At 43.1% G+C, this 20,241-nt stretch overlaps 1 protein-coding gene and 1 long non-coding RNA gene across 5 annotated transcripts in view; one reads left to right on the top strand and one right to left on the bottom strand.

Annotated features, from left to right (window-relative positions):
• LOC143766092 (uncharacterized) overlaps positions 1-1,359 on the top strand; it is a 63,217-nt gene extending 61,858 nt beyond the window's left edge. For both annotated transcript variants that reach the window (XR_013213527.1, XM_077253478.1), the window contains one exon: positions 1,250-1,359. Coding sequence is in view for 1 of the 2 variants with exons in the window: in XM_077253478.1 (XP_077109593.1) it covers positions 1,250-1,261 (12 nt within the window). In the remaining variant the exon portion in view is untranslated. The remainder of the gene's footprint in view (positions 1-1,249) is intronic.
• LOC143766093 (uncharacterized) overlaps positions 596-20,241 on the bottom strand; it is a 29,699-nt gene continuing 10,053 nt past the window's right edge. For all 3 annotated transcript variants that reach the window (XR_013213531.1, XR_013213529.1, XR_013213530.1), the window contains exons 2-4: positions 3,123-3,394; positions 2,467-2,552; positions 596-869 (exon numbers count right to left, since the gene is read on the bottom strand). This is a non-coding gene — a long non-coding RNA (uncharacterized LOC143766093). The remainder of the gene's footprint in view (positions 870-2,466; positions 2,553-3,122; positions 3,395-20,241) is intronic.

The following is a 20,241-nucleotide window of genomic DNA, read 5'->3' as shown; positions in this document are numbered from 1 at the left end:
TAGACATATGTCCCGCATCGCGGCACAATGTGCAACGCAATGCATTCACTTGCATCCCAGAATTAATATTGGTCAGATGAATAAAGTTGTATATGCCATGCCTCATATGTATAGAAAGCTAAAATGATGATCAGAAATATGGCATTAATATCTCCCGCCTGGGACCTCCAGTGGGACAAATTTCTTTCATATCAGTGATCTTCTAATTTTTGGTATCTGGAGTCTCATGAGGCCACACACCACCAGTAACAAGTGACCAATTGGCCTGTAATAAACGATTAGTGATGGCAGCTTGTTTTTCGTTGATTATTGTGAAGCTAGGTAGCGACCGTACAGAGGTGTATATATAACCATGTGTCAAAATCGGATGTGTATATGCTATACATTCACTGGGAAGCTCTCAATAACCTGCCTAGTAGTAATAGTAGGCATTGCCTCGTTCATCAATCATCAGTAAATGGTGTGATGGTCAGGACTTTGAGTATCTTTGTGATCTCCCCGACGAATTGGAGGCAGCAGTGTGCTGTTTTCTGACAAAGAAAAATATACTAAATTATTTTTCAATATATTCAAAAACATAAATAAAGAATGAGTACTATTTGTTTTATTTTTTTTCCATTAAACAATTATAATCTTAAAAAAACACATATTGTATATCCGTACCTCCAAAAGTGTACCAATCTATAAAATGATTTTAGTTACCATAACAGCGTCTTTTTTTTCTTGCAGTCCCTTACAAAAAATATCTAAAGGAGAATCTAATTATGGAACTAAAAAATATCTAAAAATTCAGTGCAAACTTTAATGTAAACCAGTAGATGAAAACACTTTCTCATTGAGATTTCCTTCATTCTTGCAGCTTTGGTCATCTAAAAGAAATGCCAAAAAGGAAGCTTAGAAAAATAACCATAACATTCCCAGATAGGAAGTGTAGAATAAATTCCATTCATAATCAGCCCTTATTTATGGAGAAAGCCACTCTTCAATGAATGAACTTCTGTATTTATGAAATAGCTCCAAAAACAGCATTGGACATTTAGTGGTAGAAATACTCATTTTTGTAAAGCATTTCACACACATCATATTAATAAAAAAATAATAGGGGTGGGGAGAGATGGGTGAATATATTAAATATTAAAACATATTATTTAATATATAATATATATTTTATATATTTTTTTAATATATACAAAAATCATTAGTTTTGACTTTTCATCCTTATGATACTTGTATATTTATTCTTTTCTAGGTTGGAATATAATTTACATCCCGATCTTAGCATACTGACGATCCGAAGTCTCAAAGTCTTAAAGGATTGTAATTTTTTTTGTTCAACTAATTAAAGTATTTACTAACAAATTTTGCAAAATGTTTTAATTTTTTTGTGGGGAGTTGCTGCTTTTTTATTTTATTGACTTTCATTTTTTATTATTTACTGAAAATAAAAGGCATAATAGGCCTCTTAACTTTTGTGGGAAAGTGAAGTGAGCATGTTCATTTTTATGTGCAGTGGCACAATGGAGAGAGGATGGAGGAGAGAGAAGGAGCTTCCTTATTGCCTCTATCAAATGTCAATATTGTGAACTTTCCAGTCTGAGCTTTAGGACCTCATCTCCTGGCCTCCAGGACCATTGCAACCTGAACTTGTAATGACCTGGAGAATCATAATGGCAGGTCAGTTTTAGCATTTGGTGAACATTGTATTAAAAAAACAGTTATGGGATTGCATTTTTTTTTTACATTTTTTTTTACAATTTCACCACGCTTTAAATTTTTTTCCCGTTTTCCAGTACAAGATATGGTAAAACCAATGGCGTCATTCAAAAGTACAACTCGTTTTGCAAAAAACAAGCCTTCACATGGCCATATTAACTGAAAAATAAAAAAGTTATGGCTCTGGGAAGCAGGGGAGCAAAAAACAAACGCAAAAATGAAAATGGACTGTGGCGTGAAGGGGTTAAATTTACGGGATCTGGTCGAAGGTCTGTATTTGTTTAGGGGTCTGGGTTAGGTTTGTATTCATTCAGAGGTCTCAGGGCACTCAATTTGGTGTGTTTTCACAGGAGTTATAATAGGCTCTTCTTGAAATCCTATAGCTACTGCTAGGGGAGCTCATTGCATGTATAGTGGACAATAAAAGGATTGTCTCTAGATATTCTACCCTTATGCAATTAATGTCCCAGATAAGGCAACCTATTTAACCTCAGTGAAAGCTGTATAAATGGGTGCATAAACCAGCTTTCCATAATGTCAACGGCAGGGATTTGCAATGACAGTGTCACAAGGAGCAGAGGCACAGTTCAGCACCAGGTCCCCTTAAGCTATGGGCTTCATAGCTGGTGTAGGTAGACCCAGGAGTTGGGTATGATTGTGGTCACTCTACATAGAAATCAACAGGAAATAATAATATGACAACAGGAAGAATGGCACCAACACATTATATCTGATTTACAGTACAATACTTACCAAGGCCAATAAAATAAAAATATAGATGCCAATGCCACAACAAATGCCAATCCCATATTGCCAGTGTATATGCCAATTCCATGATCCTAAGGAGGACAGAATGTTAATCCATCAGACGGCAGTGCTAACAAACAGGTATTAGAAACCTAAAGTAAAATACTAATTACGATGATCAACTTGACCCATGCTATCTTCTATATAGATTCCAGAGATTGTTTTGGACCCTCCTTTCTGGTGTTGACCCATGCTATCACATTTTTAATTTTGGCATAGAAGATCCGGATGCTTCTTTGATCCACCCTCTTTCATTATCCACTACCGCTTTGCCCCAGTGCAGGTCACAATCCTCAATTCGAGTGGGAGTTAGAGTCAATTTTGACCCCTTATCTCATAGAGTCACCTAGATGTTACAAAGCTACCCAAAAAGTAGGAATGCCAGTTTAAAGGCAGTACAAATGTAGAATCAGACTGCAAAGATTTGCTTAGTTTTTTACCATTGAGACTCATTTATATGCGCAAAATGGTAGTATATTTTTCATTAAAACTATGGGCAAAATTAGTCCTTTTCTGAAGCAGTTACACAAATGGTAGTGAAAGTGGAAGTGCTCTTATATGTAATTTTAAAAAGCCATCATATAGGCCGTCATTGTACTTACTCTGACAGTAAGAAAAGTAGGCGTTCCAATTAACTGTTCTTCTATGCCTTCTGCTTTTCCTGTGCATTCATATGAACCAGTATCTTTTATACTCAGATTATTCAGTGTTATTTTGAGATTCAATAAAGTACCAGAGATATTTATGCGACTGCGGTAATCTCCGGACTTTATCCAAAAAGATGCAATTTCCTCAAGTCCATTTTTAAGAAATAAGAAGGTTGAGTTCTCATTTGGTAAAGGGCAGTCAATCTGGTTTGCTCCTTCACGTCTCTCTATTATGGAAAAAAAAAAATCAATGACTTACAATTTTAACAGAAATTGTAATTCTAATTTCACAACAGTTGGAAAGCTACAGGTTGGTGACTAAAATGATACCTTCGTATTTCTGATCTGGTGTTTTGTTCCAGAGAAATCCACATTTTTCTTAATATGTAAATAAGCTGTTAAGATCTATGGGCTGGACATAGATCTCCCCGAGAATCTGCCTCCGGAGCTTATTATAAATGAAAGGCGGCGTTACCAGTGGGAGACATGTAGATCATGAGGGCAGACTGTCAGTCATTGCATGTCTCACCATTTCATGTAAAGTATTACATATTAACCCCTTCCCGACCTTTGACGCCACGTAGGTGTCATGAAAGTCGGTGCCATTCCGACCCATGACGCCTATGTGGCGTCATGGAATGATCGCGTCCCTGCAGATCGGGTGAAAGGGTTAACTCCAATTTCACCCAATCTGCAGGGACAGGGGGAGTGGTGCTTCAGCCCAGGGGGGGGGGGTGGCTTCACCCCCTCATGGCTACGATCGCTCTGATTGGCTGTTGAAACTGAAACAGCCAATCAGAGCGATTTGTAATATTTCACTATGGAAACTCGTGAAATATTACAATCCAGCCATGGCCGATGCTGCAATATCATCGGCCATGGCTGGAAAACCTAATCTGTCCCCCCCCCACACCCACCGATCTCCTCCCCAGTCCTCCGTTATGTGGTCCGCCCCCTAGGTAGTCCTGCCCGCTCCCCCGTCGTCCTGTCCGCTCCCCCGTGCTCCGATGCCACCCCCCGTGCTCAGATCCCCCCCATGCTCAGATCACCCCCCCCCTCATACTTACCGAGCCTCCGGGCGTCCGTCCGTCTTCTCCATGGGCGCCGCCATCTTCCAAAATGGCGGGCGCATGCGCAGTGCGCCCGATGAATCTGCCGTTTCAGGTATATTTTGATCACTGCGATATAACCTATCACAGTGATCAAAATAAAAAAAAATAGTAAATTACCCCCCCTTTATCACCCCCATAGGTAGGGACAATAATAAAAAAAAGAAAATATTTTTTTTTCTTTTTCCACTAGGGTTAGGGGTAGGGTTAGGGTTAGGGGTAGGGTTAGGGCATGTGCACACAGTGGGGATTTGGCTGCGGATCCGCAGTGGATTGGCCGCGGATCCGCAGCGAATTGGCCGCGGATCCGCAACGGATTGGCCGCTGCGAATTCGTAGCAGTTTTCCATCAGGTTTACAGTACCATGTACACCTATGGAAAACCAAATCCGCTGTGCCCATGGTGCAGAAAATACCGTGCGGAAACGCTGTGTTGTATTTTCCGCAGCATGTCAATTTTGTGCGGATTCTACAGCGTTTTACACCTGTTCCTCAATAGGAATCCGCAGGTGAAATCCGCACAAAAAAACACTGGAAATCCGCTGTAAATCCTCAGGTAAAACGCAGTGCCTTTTACCTGCGGATTTTTCAAAAATGGTGTGGAAAAATCTCACACGAATCCGCAACGTGGGCACATAGCCTTAGGGTTAGGGTTGGAATTAGAGTTAGGGTTGGAATTAGGGCTAGGGTTGGAAATAGGGTTAAGATTAGGCTTGTGGTTAGGGTTACGGATAGGGTTAGGGGTGTGTTGGGGTTACAGTTGTGGTTAGGGTTGGGATTAGGGTTAGGGTTGGGATTAGAGTTAGGATTAGGGTTAGGGTTGGGAATAGGGTTACGGGTGTGTTGGGGTTAGGGTTGTGGTTAGGGGTGTGTTGGGGTTAGGGTTGTGATTAGGGTTATGGCTACAGTTGGGATTAGGGTTAGGGGTGTGTTGGGGTTAGTGTTGAAGTTAGAATTGAGGGGTTTCAACTGTTTAGGCACATCAGGGGTCTCCAAGCGCAACATGGCGCCACCATTGATTCCAGCCAATCTTGCGTTCAAAGAGTCAAATGGTGCTCCCTCCCTTCCAAGCCCCGACGTGCGCCCAAACAGTGGTGTACCCCCACATATGGGGTACCAGCGTACTCAGGACAAACTGGGCAACAAATATTGGGGTCCAAGTTCTCCTGTTACCCTTGTGAAAATAAAAAAATTGCTTGCTAAAACATCTTTTTTGAGGAAAGAAAAATGATTTTTTCTGCGTTGTAAACTTCTGTGAAGCACTTGAGGGTTGAACGTGCTCACCACACATCTAGATAAGTTCCTTGGGGGGTCTAGTTTCCAAAATGGGGTCACTTGTGGGGGGATTCTCCTCTATAGGCACATCAGGGGCTCTGCAAATGCAACGTGACGCCCGCAGACCATTCCATCAAAGTCTGCATTTCAAATGTCACTACTTCCCTTCCGAGCCCTGATGTGCTCCCAAACAGTGGTCTACCCTTACATATGGGGTACCAGCATACTCACAACAAACTGGGCAACAAATATTGGGGTCCAATTTCTCCTGTTACCCTTGTGAAAATAAAAAATTGCTTGCTAAAACATCTTTTTTGAGGAAAGAAAAATGATTTTTTATTTTCACGGCTCTGCGTTGTAAATTTCTGTGAAGCACTTGGGGGTTGAACGTGCTCACCACACATCTAGATAAGTTCCTTGGGGGTCTAGTTTCCAAAATGGGGTCACTTGTGGGGGGTTTCTACTGTTTAGGCACATCAGGGGCTCTGCAAACGTAACATGATGCCCGCAGACCATTCCATCAAAGTCTGCATTCCAAAACGTCACTACTTCCCTTCCGAACCCCGACGTGTGCCAAAACAGTGGTTTACCCCCACATATGGGGTATCAGCGTACTCAGGAGAAACTGGACAACAACGTTTGGGGTCCAATTTCTCCTGTTACCCTTGGGAAAATAAAAAATTGTGGGCTAAAAAATCATTTTTGAGAAAAGAAAAATTATTTTTTATTTTCATGGCTCTGCGTTATAAACTTCTGTGAAGCACTTGGGGGTTCAAAGTGCTCACCACACATCTAGGTTAGTTCCTTGGGAGGTCTAGTTTCCAAAATGGGGTCACTTGTGGGGGAGCTTCAATGTTTAGGCACACAGGGGCTCTCCAAACGCGACATGGTGTCCGCTAATGATTGAAGCTAATTTTCCATTCAAAAAGCCAAATGGTGTGCCTTCCCTTCCGAGCCCTGCCGTGCGCCCAAACAGTGGTTTACCCCCACATATGGGGTATCATCGTACTCAGGACAAACTGGACAACAACATTTGGGGTCCAATTTCTCCTATTACCCTTGGGAAAATAAAAAATTCCGGGCTAAAAAATCATTTTTGAGAAAAGAAAAATTATTTTTTATTTTCATGGCTCTGCGTTATAAACTTCTGTAAAGCACCTTGGGGTTTTAAGTGCTCACTATGCATCTAGGTAAGTTCCTTGGGGGGTCTAGTTTCCAAAATGGGGTCACTTGTAGGGGAGCTCCAATGTTTAGGCACACAGGGGCTCTCCAAACGCGACATGGTGTCCGCTAACGATTGGAGCTAATTTTCCATTCAAAATGTCAAATGGCGCGCCTTCCCTTCCGAGCCTTGCCGTGCACCCAAACAGTGGTTTACCCCCACATATGAGGTATCGGCGTACTCAGGAGAAATTGCCCAACAAATTTTAGGATCCATTTTATCCTGTTGCCCATGTGAAAATGAAAAAATTGAGGCTAAAAGAAATTTTGTGTGAAAAAAAAGTACTTTTTCATTTTTACGGATTAATTTGTGAAGCACCTGGGGGTTTAAAGTGCTCACTATGCTTCTAGATAAGTTCCTTGGGGGGTCTAGTTTCCAAAATGGGGTCACTTGTGGGGGAGCTCCAATGTTTAGGCACACGGGGGCTCTCCAAACGCGACATGGTGTCCGCTAAAGATTGGAGCCAATTTTTCATTCAAAAAGTCAAATGGTGCTCCTTCCCTTCCGAGCCCTGCCGTGCGCCCAAACAGTTGTTTACCCCCACATATGAGGTATCAGCATACTCAGGACAAATTGGACAACAACATTCGTGGATCATTTTTGTGACTAAAAAGTTAAATGTTAATTTTTTCCTTCCATGTTGCTTCCGCTGCTCTGAAACACCTGAAGGGTTAATAAACTTCTTGAATGTGGTTTTGAGCACCTTGAGGGGTGCAGTTTTTAGAATGGTGTCACTTTTGGGTATTTTCAGCCATATAGAACCCTCAAACTGACTTCAAATGTGAGGTGGTCCCTAAAAAAAATGGTTTTTGTAAATTTTGTTGTAAAAATTAGAAATCACTGGTCAAATTTTAACCCTTATAACTTCCTAGCAAAAAAAAAATTTGTTTCCAAAATTGTGCTGATGTAAAGTAGACATGTGGGAAATGTTATTTATTAACTATTTTGTGTCATATAACTCTCTGGTTTAACAGAATAAAAATTAAAAATGTGAAAATTGCGAAATTTTCAAAATTTTTGCCAAATTTCCGTTTTTTTCACAAATAAACGCAGAAATTATCGACCTAAATTTACCACTAACATGAAGCCCAATATGTCACGAAAAAACAATCTCAGAATCGCTAGGATCCGTTGAAGCGTTCCTGAGTTATTACCTCATAAAGGGACACTGGTCAGAATTGCAAAAAATGGCCAGGTCATTAAGGTCAAAATAGGCTGGGTCATGAAGGGGTTAAGAAAAAGATGATTTCTCTGGAATAAGACATCGGATTGCAGATACTAAGGTATCATTTTATTCAGCTTCCTATGACCTACATATAGACAGCTTAGAAGGCTGGAGCCTACTGACAGCGTCCCTTATGTATGGCAGTGGTGACATAACAGTATAGGTGCTTGTCCTCCAATAAATATGATACATTATTTTTAGAGATCTGATGTACGAATCTTAAGAAACAAGGAGTAAAAGTCACATGCAAATAAGACAGAAAGTGCACTGGGGGTGTGATAATGTTCTTGGACTTCTCCCGCTCACTTCCTGCATGACTTGCATATGGCTTCTTTGTTAGATTATTCGTGACTGGCATATTGGATTTCTTCAAAAAAGGTAAACTTTTTATTAGGAGATGAGGAACTCTACAACCATACTATGACTTACAGATGTAAAAACATGCTGACAGGTTCTCTTTCAGTGGCATTACAAATAATGAATCAATCTTCAAATGTATGGCATCTTCATTCACATTTAAATTACAGGTAAAGTCCTGATATTTATCACGATATATGACTACTTAAAGCGGTATACTCAACTTATTACATTGCATTAATCAGTTAAACAGCATGGAGATAAACAAATTTGCAATTGATTTAACCCCTTAGTGACAGAGCCAATTTGGTACTTAATGACAGAGCCAATTTTTGCAATTCTGACCACTGTCACTTTATGAGGTTATAACTCTGGAACGCTTCAACGGATCCTGCTGATTCTGAGATTGTTTTTTCGTGACATATTGTACTTCATGTTAGTGGTAACATTTCTTCGATATTACTTGCGATTATTTATGAAAAAAATGGAAATATGGCAAAAAAAAAAATAATTTTGCAATTTTCAAATTTGTATTTTTATGCCCTTAAATCAGAGAGATATGTCACAAAAAATAGTTAATAAATAACATTTCCCACATGTCTAATTTACATCAGCACAATTTTGGAAACAAATTTTTTTTTGTTAGGGAGTTATAAGGGTTAAAAGTTGACCAGCAATTTCTCATTTTTACAACACCATTTTTTTTTAGGGACCACATCACATTTGAAGTCATTTTGAGGGGTCAATATGATAGAAAATAACCAAGTGTGACACCATTCTAAAAACTGCACCCCTCAAGGTGCTCAAAACCACATTCAAGAAGTTTATTAACCCTTTACGTGCTTCACAGGAACAATGTGCAAGGCAAAAATGAACATTTAACTTTTTTTTGCAAACATTTTAATTCAGAACCATTTTTTTTTATTTTCACAAGTGTAAAAACAGAAATTTAACCATAAATCTTGTTGTGCAATTTCTCCTGAATACGCCGATACCCCATATGTGGGGGTAAACCACTGTTTGGACGCACCGCAGAGCTTGGAAGAGAAGGAGCGCCGTTTGACTTTTTCAATGCAGAATTGGCTGAAATTGAGATCGGATGCCATGTCACGTTTAGAGAGCCCCTGATGTGCCTAAACAGTGGAAACCTCCCACAAGTGACCCCTGTTATGACCCCAGTGGACAGGGTCTCAGAGGTACGTGTAAGTCTGCGAGATACAAAAATCCAGCTCATAGGGCAGTGGTAACTGGGTTGACCAAATATCTACTCCTAACGCCAACACTAGAAGTAGCCGGGGATCATGCCTACGGTGATCGCTAGATGACTCGCGCCAGCCGGAGAATCTAACTACCCCTAGGAGAAGAAAACAAAGACCTCTCTTGCCTCCAGAGAAAGGGACCCCAAAGCAAGATACAAGCCCCCCACAAATAATAACGGTGAGGTAAGAGGAAATGACAAACACAGAAATGAACCAGGTTAAGCAAAGAGAGGCCAGCTTACTAATAGCAGAATAAAGCAAGATAACTTATTTGGTCAACAAAAACCCTATAAAAATCCACGCTGGAGATTCAAGAACCCCCGAACCGTCTAAAGGTCTGGGGGGAGAACACCAGCCCCCTAGAGCTTCCAGCAAAGGTCAGGATACAGATTGGAACAAGCTGGACAAAAATACAAAACAAAACAAAAGCAAAAAGCAAGGAAGAGACTTAGCTTTAACAAGCAGGAACCAGGATCAGTACACAAGAGCACAACAGATTAGCTCTGATTTCAACGATGCCAGGCATTGAACTGAAGGTCCAGAGAGCTTATATAGCAACGCCCCTGAACTAATGGCCCAGGTGAGCATATAGGAGAAGACAGAAGCTCCATAGTCAAATCACTAATGACCACTAGAGGGAGCAAAACGCAAATTCACAACAGTACCCCCCCCTTAGTGAGGGGTCACCGAACCCTCACCACGACCACCAGGGCGATCAGGATGAGCGGCGTGAAAGGCATGAACTAAATCGGCCGCATGAACATCAGAGGCGACCACCCAGGAATTATCTTCCTGACCATAGCCCTTCCACTTGACCAGGTACTGAAGCCTCCGCCTGGAGAGACGAGAATCCAAGATCTTCTCCACCACGTACTCCAACTCGCCCTCAACCAACACCGGAGCAGGAGGCTCAGCAGAAGGAACTACAGGCACAACGTACCGCCGCAACAAGGACCTATGAAACACGTTGTGGATAGCAAACGACACAGGAAGATCCAGACGAAAGGATACAGGATTAAGGATTTCCAATATCCTGTAAGGACCAATAAAACGAGGTTTAAATTTGGGAGAGGAAACCTTCATAGGAACAAAGCGGGAAGAAAGCCACACCAAATCCCCAACACGTAGTCGGGGACCCACACCGCGGCGGCGGTTGGCAAAGCGCTGAGCCCTCTCCTGTGACAACTTCAAGTTGTCCACCACAAGATTCCAGATCCGCTGAAACCTATCCACCACAGAATCCACCCCAGGACAGTCAGAAGGTTCCACATGACCCGAAGAAAAACGAGGGTGGAAACCAGAGTTGCAGAAAAACGGCGAAACCAAAGTGGCGGAACTAGCCCGATTATTAAGGGCAAACTCAGCCAACGGCAAGAAGGTCACCCAATCGTCCTGATCAGCAGAGACAAAACACCTCAAATAAGCCTCCAAAGTCTGATTAGTTCGCTCCGTCTGTCCATTAGTCTGAGGATGGAAAGCAGACGAAAACGACAAATCAATGCCCATCCTACTACAAAAGGATCGCCAGAATCTGGAAACGAACTGGGATCCTCTGTCCGACACAATATTCTCAGGGATGCCGTGCAAACGAACCACGTTCTGGAAAAACACAGGAACCAGATCGGAAGAGGAAGGCAGCTTAGGCAAAGGAACCAAATGGACCATCTTGGAGAAGCGATCACATATCACTCAGATAACAGACATGCCTTGAGACACCGGAAGATCAGAAATGAAATCCATAGAGATATGTGTCCAAGGTCTCTTAGGGACAGGCAAGGGCAAGAGCAACCCGCTGGTACGAGAACAGCAAGGCTTAGCTCGAGCACAAGTCCCACAGGACTGTACAAATGACCGCACATCCCTTGACAAGGAAGGCCACCAAAAGGATCTGGCCACCAGATCTCTGGTGCCAAAAATTCCTGGGTGACCTGCCAACACCGAGGAATGAACCTCGGAAATGACTCTGCTGGTCCACTTATCAGGCACAAACAGTCGGTCAGGTGGACAAGAATCAGGCCTATCAGCCTGAAATCTCTGCAACACACGTCGCAGATCTGGAGAAATAGCTGACAAGATAACTCCATCCTTAAGAATACCAACAGGTTCAGCGACTCCAGGAGCATCAGGCACAAAGCTCCTGGAAAGAGCATCGGCCTTCACATTCTTTGAACCTGGTAAATACGAGACAACGAAGTCAAAACGGGAGAAAAACAATGACCAGCGGGCCTGTCTAGGATTCAGGCGTTTAGCAGACTCGAGATACATAAGATTCTTGTGATCAGTCAAGACCACCACACGATGCTTAGCACCCTCGAGCCAATGACGCCACTCCTCAAATGCCCATTTCATGGCCAACAACTCCCGATTGCCCACATCATAATTTCGCTCAGCAGGCGAAAACTTCCTAGAGAAAAAGGCGCAAGGTCTCATAACAGAGCAACCAGGGCCTCTCTGCGACAAAACGGCCCCTGCTCCAATCTCTGAAGCATCCACCTCAACCTGAAAGGGAAGCGAGACATCAGGCTGGCACAAAACAGGCGCCGAAGTAAACCGACGTTTCAACTCCTGGAAAGCCTCCACGGCAGCAGGAGCCCAATTAGCCACATCGGAGCCCTTCTTGGTCATATCCGTCAAAGGTTTCACAATGCTAGAAAAATTAGCGATAAAACGACGGTAGAAGTTAGCGAAACCCAAGAACTTCTGAAGACTCAACTGACGAGGGCTGAGTCCAATCAAGAATAGCTCGGACCTTGACTGGGTCCATCTCCACAGCAGAAGGGGAAAAAATGAACCCCAAAAAGGGAACCTTCTGTACACCAAAAAGACACTTTGAGCCCTTGACAAACAAAGAATTTTCACGCAAAATTTTAAAGACCATCCTGACCTGCTCCACATGCGAGTCCCAATTATCAGAAAAAAACAGAATATCATCCAGATAAATGATCAAAAATTTATCCAGATAGTTCCGAAAAATGTCATGCATAAAGGACTGAAAAACTGAAGGGGCATTAGAGAGCCCAAAAGGCATCACCAAGTACTCAAAATGACCTTCGGGCGTATTGAATGCGGTTTTCCATTCATCACCTTGCTTAATGCGCACAAGGTTGTACGCACCACGAAGGTCTATCTTGGTAAACCACTTGGCACCTTTAATCCGGGCAAACAAGTCAGACAACAGCGGCAAAGGATACTGAAATTTGACAGTGATCTTATTCAAAAGCCGATAGTCAATACAAGGCCTCAAAGATCCGTCCTTTTTAGCCACAAAAAAGAATCCCGCACCAAGAGGGGAAGAAGACGGACGGATGTGTCCTTTCTCCAGAGACTCCTTGATATATGAACGCATAGCGGTATGTTCAGGTACCGACAGATTAAACAGTCTTCCCTTAGGAAATTTACTGCCTGGAATCAAATCTATTGCACAGTCACATTCCCTATGAGGAGGCAATGCACTGGACCTGGACTCGCTAAAGACATCCTGATAATCAGACAAATACTCCGGAACTTCCGAAGGCGTAGAAGAAGCAATAGACACAGGCAGGGAATCCTCATGAATACCACGACAGCCCCAACTTGACACTGACATAGCCTTCCAGTCCAGGACTGGATTATGGGTCTGTAACCATGGTAGCCCCAAAACAACCACATCATGCATTTTATGCAAAACAAGAAAACGTATCACCTCGCGGTGTTCAGGAGTCATGCACATGGTAACCTGTGTCCAATACTGCGGTTTATTTTCTGCTAATGGCGTAGCATCAATACCCCTAAGAGGTATAGGATTTTCTAATGGTTCAAGAATAAAACCACAGCGCTTAGCAAATGAGAGATCCATAAGACTCAGGGCAGCACCTGAATCTACAAACGCCATGACTGGATAAGATGACAGTGAGCACATCAAAGTTACAGACAGAATAAACTTAGGATGCAAATTACCAACGGTGACAGGACTAACAGCCTTAGTTATACGTTTAGAGCATGCTGAGATAACATGTGTAGAATCACCACAGTAGTAACACAAGCCATTCCGGCGTCTATGAATTTTCCTCTCATTTCTAGTCAGGATTCTATCACATTGCATCAAATCAGGTGTCCGTTCAGACAACACCATGAGGGACTTTGCGGTTTTTCTATCACATTGCATCAAATCAGGTGTCCGTTCCGACAACACCATGAGGGAATTTGCGGTTTTGCGCTCCCGCAACCGCCGGTCAATTTGAATAGCCAGGGCCATGGTATCATTCAGACCTGTGGGAATAGGAAAACCCACCATAACATTCTTAATGGCTTCAGAAAGGCCATTTCTAAAATTAGCAGCCAGTGCACACTCGTTCCAATGTGTCAGCACGGACCATTTCCGAAATTTTTGGCAATACACTTCAGCCTCGTCCTGGCCCTGAGACATAGCCAGCAAGGCTTTTTCTGCCTGAATCTCAAGATTGGGTTCCTCATAAAGTAAACCGAGCGCCAGAAAAAAACGCATCAATATCAGCCAATGCCGGATCTCCTGGCGCCAACGAAAAAGCCCAATCTTGAGGGTCACCCCGTAAGAATGAAATAACAATTTTTACTTGTTGAGCAGAGTCTCCAGACGAACAGGGTCTCAGGGACAAAAACAATTTACAATTATTCCTGAAATTCCTAAACTTAAATCGGTCTCCTGAAAACGGTTCAGGAATCGGTATCTTGGGTTCAGACCTAGGATTTCTGATAACATAATCTTGTATACCCTGCACACGAGCAGCAAGCTGGTCCACACTTGTAATCAAGGTCTGGACATTCATGTCTGCAGCAAGCTTAAGCCACTCTGAGGTAAAGGGGAAAAGAAAAAAAAAAAATGAGAGATGAAAAAAAAAAAAACTCAAAATTTTCTTTCTTATAATCCCACTTCTGCAATGCATCAAACATTCAATCAAGGCCTGGCATACTGTTATGACCCCAGTGGACAGGGTCTCAGAGGTACGTGTAAGTCTGCGAGATACAAAAATCCAGCTCATAGGGCAGTGGTAACTGGGTTGACCAAATATCTACTCCTAACGCCAACACTAGAAGTAGCCGGGGATCATGCCTACGGTGATCGCTAGATGACTCGCGCCAGCCGGAGAATCTAACTACCCCTAGGAGAAGAAAACAAAGACCTCTCTTGCCTCCAGAGAAAGGGACCCCAAAGCAAGATACAAGCCCCCCACAAATAATAACGGTGAGGTAAGAGGAAATGACAAACACAGAAATGAACCAGGTTAAGCAAAGAGAGGCCAGCTTACTAATAGCAGAATAAAGCAAGATAACTTATTTGGTCAACAAAAACCCTATAAAAATCCACGCTGGAGATTCAAGAACCCCCGAACCGTCTAACGGTCCGGGGGGAGAACACCAGCCCCCTAGAGCTTCCAGCAAAGGTCAGGATACAGATTGGAACAAGCTGGACAAAAATACAAAACAAAACAAAAGCAAAAAGCAAGGAAGAGACTTAGCTTTAACAAGCAGGAACCAGGATCAGTACACAAGAGCACAACAGATTAGCTCTGATTTCAACGATGCCAGGCATTGAACTGAAGGTCCAGAGAGCTTATATAGCAACGCCCCTGAACTAATGGCCCAGGTGAGCATATAGGAGAAGACAGAAGCTCCAGAGTCAAATCACTAATGACCACTAGAGGGAGCAAAACGCAAATTCACAACAGACCCCATTTTGGAAACTAGACCCCTTAAGGAACTTATCTAGATGTGTGGCGAGCACTTTGAGCCTCCAAGTACTTCACAGAAGTTTATAAAGTAGAGCCATGAAAATAAAAAATAGCATTTGTTTACACAAAAATGATCATTTCGCCCACAAATTCTTATTTTCACAAGGGTAACAGGAAAAATTAGACCACAAAAGTTGTTGTGCAATTTCTCCTGAGTACATCGATACCCCATATGTGGGGGTAAACCACTGTTTGGGCGCACCGCAGAGCTTGGAAGAGAAGGAGTGCCGTTTTACTTTTTCAATGTAGAATTGACTGGAATTGAGATCGGACACCATGTCGCGTTTGGAGAGCCCCTGATGTGCCTAAACAGTTGAATCCCCCCACAAGTGACACCATTTTGGAAACTAGACCCCTTAAGGAACTTATCTAGATGTGTGGTGAGCACTTTAAACCCTCAGGTGCTTCACGGAAGTTTATAGCGTAGAGCCGTGAAAATAAAAAGTCACATTTTTTCTACAAAAATGATTTTTTGCCCCCAAATTTTTATTTTGACAAGGGTAACAGGAGAAATTAGACCACAAAAGTTGTTGTGCAATTTCTCCTGAGTATGGCGATACCCCATATGTGGGGGTAAACCACTGTTTTGGCGCACCGCAGAGCTTGGAAGAGAAGGAGTGCCGTTTTACTTTTTCAATGTAGAATTGGCTGGAATTGAGATCGGACACCATGTCGCGTTTGGAGAGCCCCTGATGTGCCTAATCAGTAGAAACCCCCCACAAGTGACCCCATTTTGGAAACCAGACCACTTAAGGAATTTATCTAGATGTGCGGTGAGCACTTTAAACCCCCAAGTGCTTCACAGAAATTTATAAAGTAGAGCCGTGAAAATAAAAAATCCTTTTTTTTTTTCCTCAAAAATGATTTTTTAGCCTGCAATTTTTTATTTTCTCAAGGGTTACAGGAGAAATAGGACCCCAAAATTTATTGTGCAATTTATGCTGAGTAGGCTGATACCCCATATGTTGGGGTAAACAACTGTTTGGGCGCATGGCAGAGCTCGGAAGGGAAGGAGCGCCGTTTTGGAATGCAGACTTTGATAGAATGGTCTGCGGGCGTTATGTTGCGTTTGCAGAGCCCTTGATGTTCCTAAACAGTAGAAACCCCCCACAAGTGACCCCATTTTGGAAACTAGACCCCCAAGGAACTTATCTAGATGTGTGGTGAGAACTTTGAATGCCCAACTGCTTCACAAAAGTTTATAATGCAGAGTCATGAAAATAAAAAATATTTTTTTTTCCACAAAAAAAGATTTTTGAGCCCCCAAATTTTTATTTTGACAAGGGTAACAAGAGAAATTGGACCCCAAAAGTTGTTGTCCAATTTGTGCTGAGTACACAGATACCCCATGTGTGGTCGGGACCACTGTTTGAGCGCATGGCAGAGCTCGGAAGGGAAGGAACCCCATTTTGGAATGCAGACTTTGATAGAATGGTCTGCGGGCATTATGTTGCGTTTGCAGAGACCCTGATGTACCTAAACAGTAGACACCCCCCACAAGTGACCCCATTTTGGAAACTAGAGCCCCCAAGGAACTTATCTAGATGTGTGGTGATAACTTTGAATGCCCAAGTGCTTCACAGACGTTTATAATGCAGAGTTGTGAAAATAAAAAATATTTTTTTTCCCACAAAAAATTTTTTTTAGCCCCCAAGTTTTTATTTTCACAAGGGTAACTAGAGAAATTGGACCCCAAAAGTTGTTATCCAATTTATCCCGAGTACGCTGATGCCCCATATGTGGGGGTAAACCACTGTTTGGGTGCACGGCAGAGCTCGGAAGGGAGGGAGCACCATTTGACTTTTTGAGCGCAAAATTGGCTGTGGCGTTTAGAGACCCCTGATGTACCTAAACAGTGGAAACCCCCCAAATCCAAATCCAACGCTAACCCCAACACACCCCTAAGGCTTCTTTCACACTTCAGTTGTTTGGCGTCAGTCAGCTCCGACATAGTGACGGATCGACGGATCCGTCACAATTGTTGAGAAAACGGTTCTAACGGATCCGTTTTTTTGACGGATCCATTACATGGGGGTTGTCTGGGAAAAGTATCTACTTTTTGGAGCTTGCGCAATTGAAAAAGCGGATTGGGGCGACGGATCCGCCGAAATGATGGTAACGACGGATCCTTCGCCCATAGGCGGCCATTCTATGGAATGACGAACGCGACGGATCCTGTTGTGAATTCTGCTCTTGGGTTCCCTCCGGTGGTTGTTGGTGGTAATGCAGTTGTCTCTGGGTTGTATATCCTGGGCAGGTGTTCCTGCTGATTTCAGCTTTGCTGGGGTATTTAGGTTTGCAGGATCCATTAGCCTTTGCCAGTTGTCCATTGTTCTTGGAGGGTTTACATCTCTGTCTGGTTCCTCTTGCCCTGCTGCCAATTCAGCCAAGATAAGTGTCTGGTTTATTTTTCTGCAGCACACATGCAGTGTGCTTTATAATTCAGAACAATTCATTGTTTTTTCTTGTCCAGCTTAGACTTGTTTGGATTTTTTCAGTCATGCTGGATTCTCTGGAGATGCAGATATACATTCTATGTCTTTAGTTAGATGTGGAATTTTTGTATTTTCTGCTGTGGATATTTTTAGGGTTTTAATACTGACCGCTTAGTACTCTGTCCTATCCGTTACTATTTAGCTAGAAGTGCCTCTTTTGCTAAATCCTGTTTTTCTGCCTGTGTGTGTCTTTACTCATATTCACAGTCAATATTTGTGGGGGGCTGCCTATCCTTTGGGGTTTCTGCTCTGAGGCAAGATAGAATTCCCATTTCCATCTATAGGGTTATTTAGTCCTCCGGCTGTGTCGAGGTGTCTAGGAAGTGTTAGGTACACCCCACGGCTACTTCTAGTTGCGGTGTCAGTTTAGGGTTGCGGTCAGTACAGGTTCACCTTCTCCAGAGAAAGTCTCATGCGGCTCCAAGGCCACCGGATCATAACAGTACAACTGGCCAACAATGAGTTAAATGCATCTCAGAAGAAGGGAAGAAGGGTGTTGAGCCATTTTTTTTTTCTGTAGTCTGCTTTGTCTCTCCTTCCCTCTTTTCCTCCGGGTGGCTGTGGAGTCCTGTGCTAGCATGGATGTTCAGGGATTAGCTTCTCTTGTAGACCAGCTTGCTGCTAGAATACAGGGTATTTCAGATTATATTGTTCAGACTCCGGTTTTAGAGCCTAGGATTCCTACTCCTGATTTGTTTTTTGGGGACAGGTCCAAATTTTTGAGTTTTAAAAACAACTGTAAATTGTTTTTTGCTCTGAGACCTCGATCCTCTGGTGATTCCATTCAGCAGGTTAAAATTGTCATCTCCCTGCTGCGTGGCGATCCTCAGGATTGGGCATTTCCCTGGAATCTGGGAATCCGGCCTTGCTTAATGTAGACGCCTTTTTTCAGGCTTTAGGATTATTATATGATGAACCTAATTCTGTGGATGAGGCGGAGAAGACCTTGTTGGCCCTGTCTCAGGGTCAAGAAGCGGCAGAATTGTATTGTCAGAAATTTAGAAAATGGTCTGTGTTGACTAAATGGAATGATGATGCTTTGGTGGCAATTTTCAGAAAGGGTCTTTCTGAATCCATTAAAGATGTTATGGTGGGGTTTCCCACACCTTCCGGTCTGAGTGATTCTTTGTCTCTGGCCATTCAGATTGATCGGCGCTTGCGGGAGCGCAGAACGGTGCGCACTGTGGCGTTGTCCTCAGAGCAGATGCCTGAGCCAATGCAGTGTGATAGGATTCTGTCTAGAATGGAACAACAAGGATTCAGACGTCAGAATAGGTTGTGTTTTTATTTGTGGGGGGCTGCCTATCCTTTGGGGTTTCTGCTCTGAGGCAAGATAGAATTTCCATCTATAGGGTTATTTAGTCCTCCGGCTGTGTCGAGGTGTCTAGGATGTGTTCGGTACACCCCACGGCTACTTCTAGTTGCGGTGTCAGTTTAGGGTTGCAGTCAGTACAGGTTCCACCTTCTCCAGAGAAAGTCTCATGCGGCTCCAAGGCCACCGGATCATAACAGGATCCGTCGCGAACCGCCATTTCGGCGCAGAAAAAAAACATTACAATGGCCATCAATGTCTAGATGACGTCCACCAAATCTCAACGGATCCGTCACATGGCGGATGGAATGGACGACCATCCGCCACAATCCATCGCTAATGCATGTCTATGGGAAAATAGCGGAACCGCCAAAAAAAATGGCGGATCCGCTATTTGATGAAAATGGCGGTTTCAGACTGACGCCAAAAGACTGAAATGTGAAAGAGGCCTAACCCTAATGCCAACCCGATCCATAATCCTAATCACAACCCTAAGGATAATCGCAACCCTAACCTCAAAACAACCATAACCCTAATCAGAACCCTAAATCCAACACACCCCTAATCCTAATCTCAACCCTAACCTCAAACCTAACCCTAATTCCAATACACCCCTAATCTCAACCCTAACCTTAACCCTAATCCCAAACCTAACCCTAATCCCAAACGTAACCCTAATGCCAACCCTAATCCAAACCCTAATCCCAACCCTAACTTTAGCCGCAACCCTAGTCCTAACTTTAGCCCCAACTCTAACTCTAGCCCTAACTTTAGCTCCAACCCTAACCCTAAATTTAGCCCCAACCCTAACTGTTGTGAATTAGACTTTTTTGGCTCCCTCTTGTGGTCACTAGTGATATGACTCTGGGATTGTCTTTCCTCAGTTTGGCACCCACCTGGGTCGTTAGTCCAGGGGTGTTGCTATATGAACTTCCTGAATTCTCAGTCTGGTGCCTGGCATCGTTGTAATCAGTTCTTTCTGTTTGCTCCTGTCTGCTGGCCCTGGTTCTTGCAAAATGAAGCTAAGTCCTGCTTCCTTGTTTTTTGGTTATTTGTATTGCTCTTATTTTTTGT

This window comes from Ranitomeya variabilis, chromosome 4 (assembly GCF_051348905.1).
Source record: "Ranitomeya variabilis isolate aRanVar5 chromosome 4, aRanVar5.hap1, whole genome shotgun sequence".
Taxonomy (NCBI): domain Eukaryota; kingdom Metazoa; phylum Chordata; class Amphibia; order Anura; family Dendrobatidae; genus Ranitomeya; species Ranitomeya variabilis.
The sequence above is the reverse complement of the archived record's forward strand: the minus strand, read 5'-3'. Positions and strand labels throughout refer to the sequence as shown.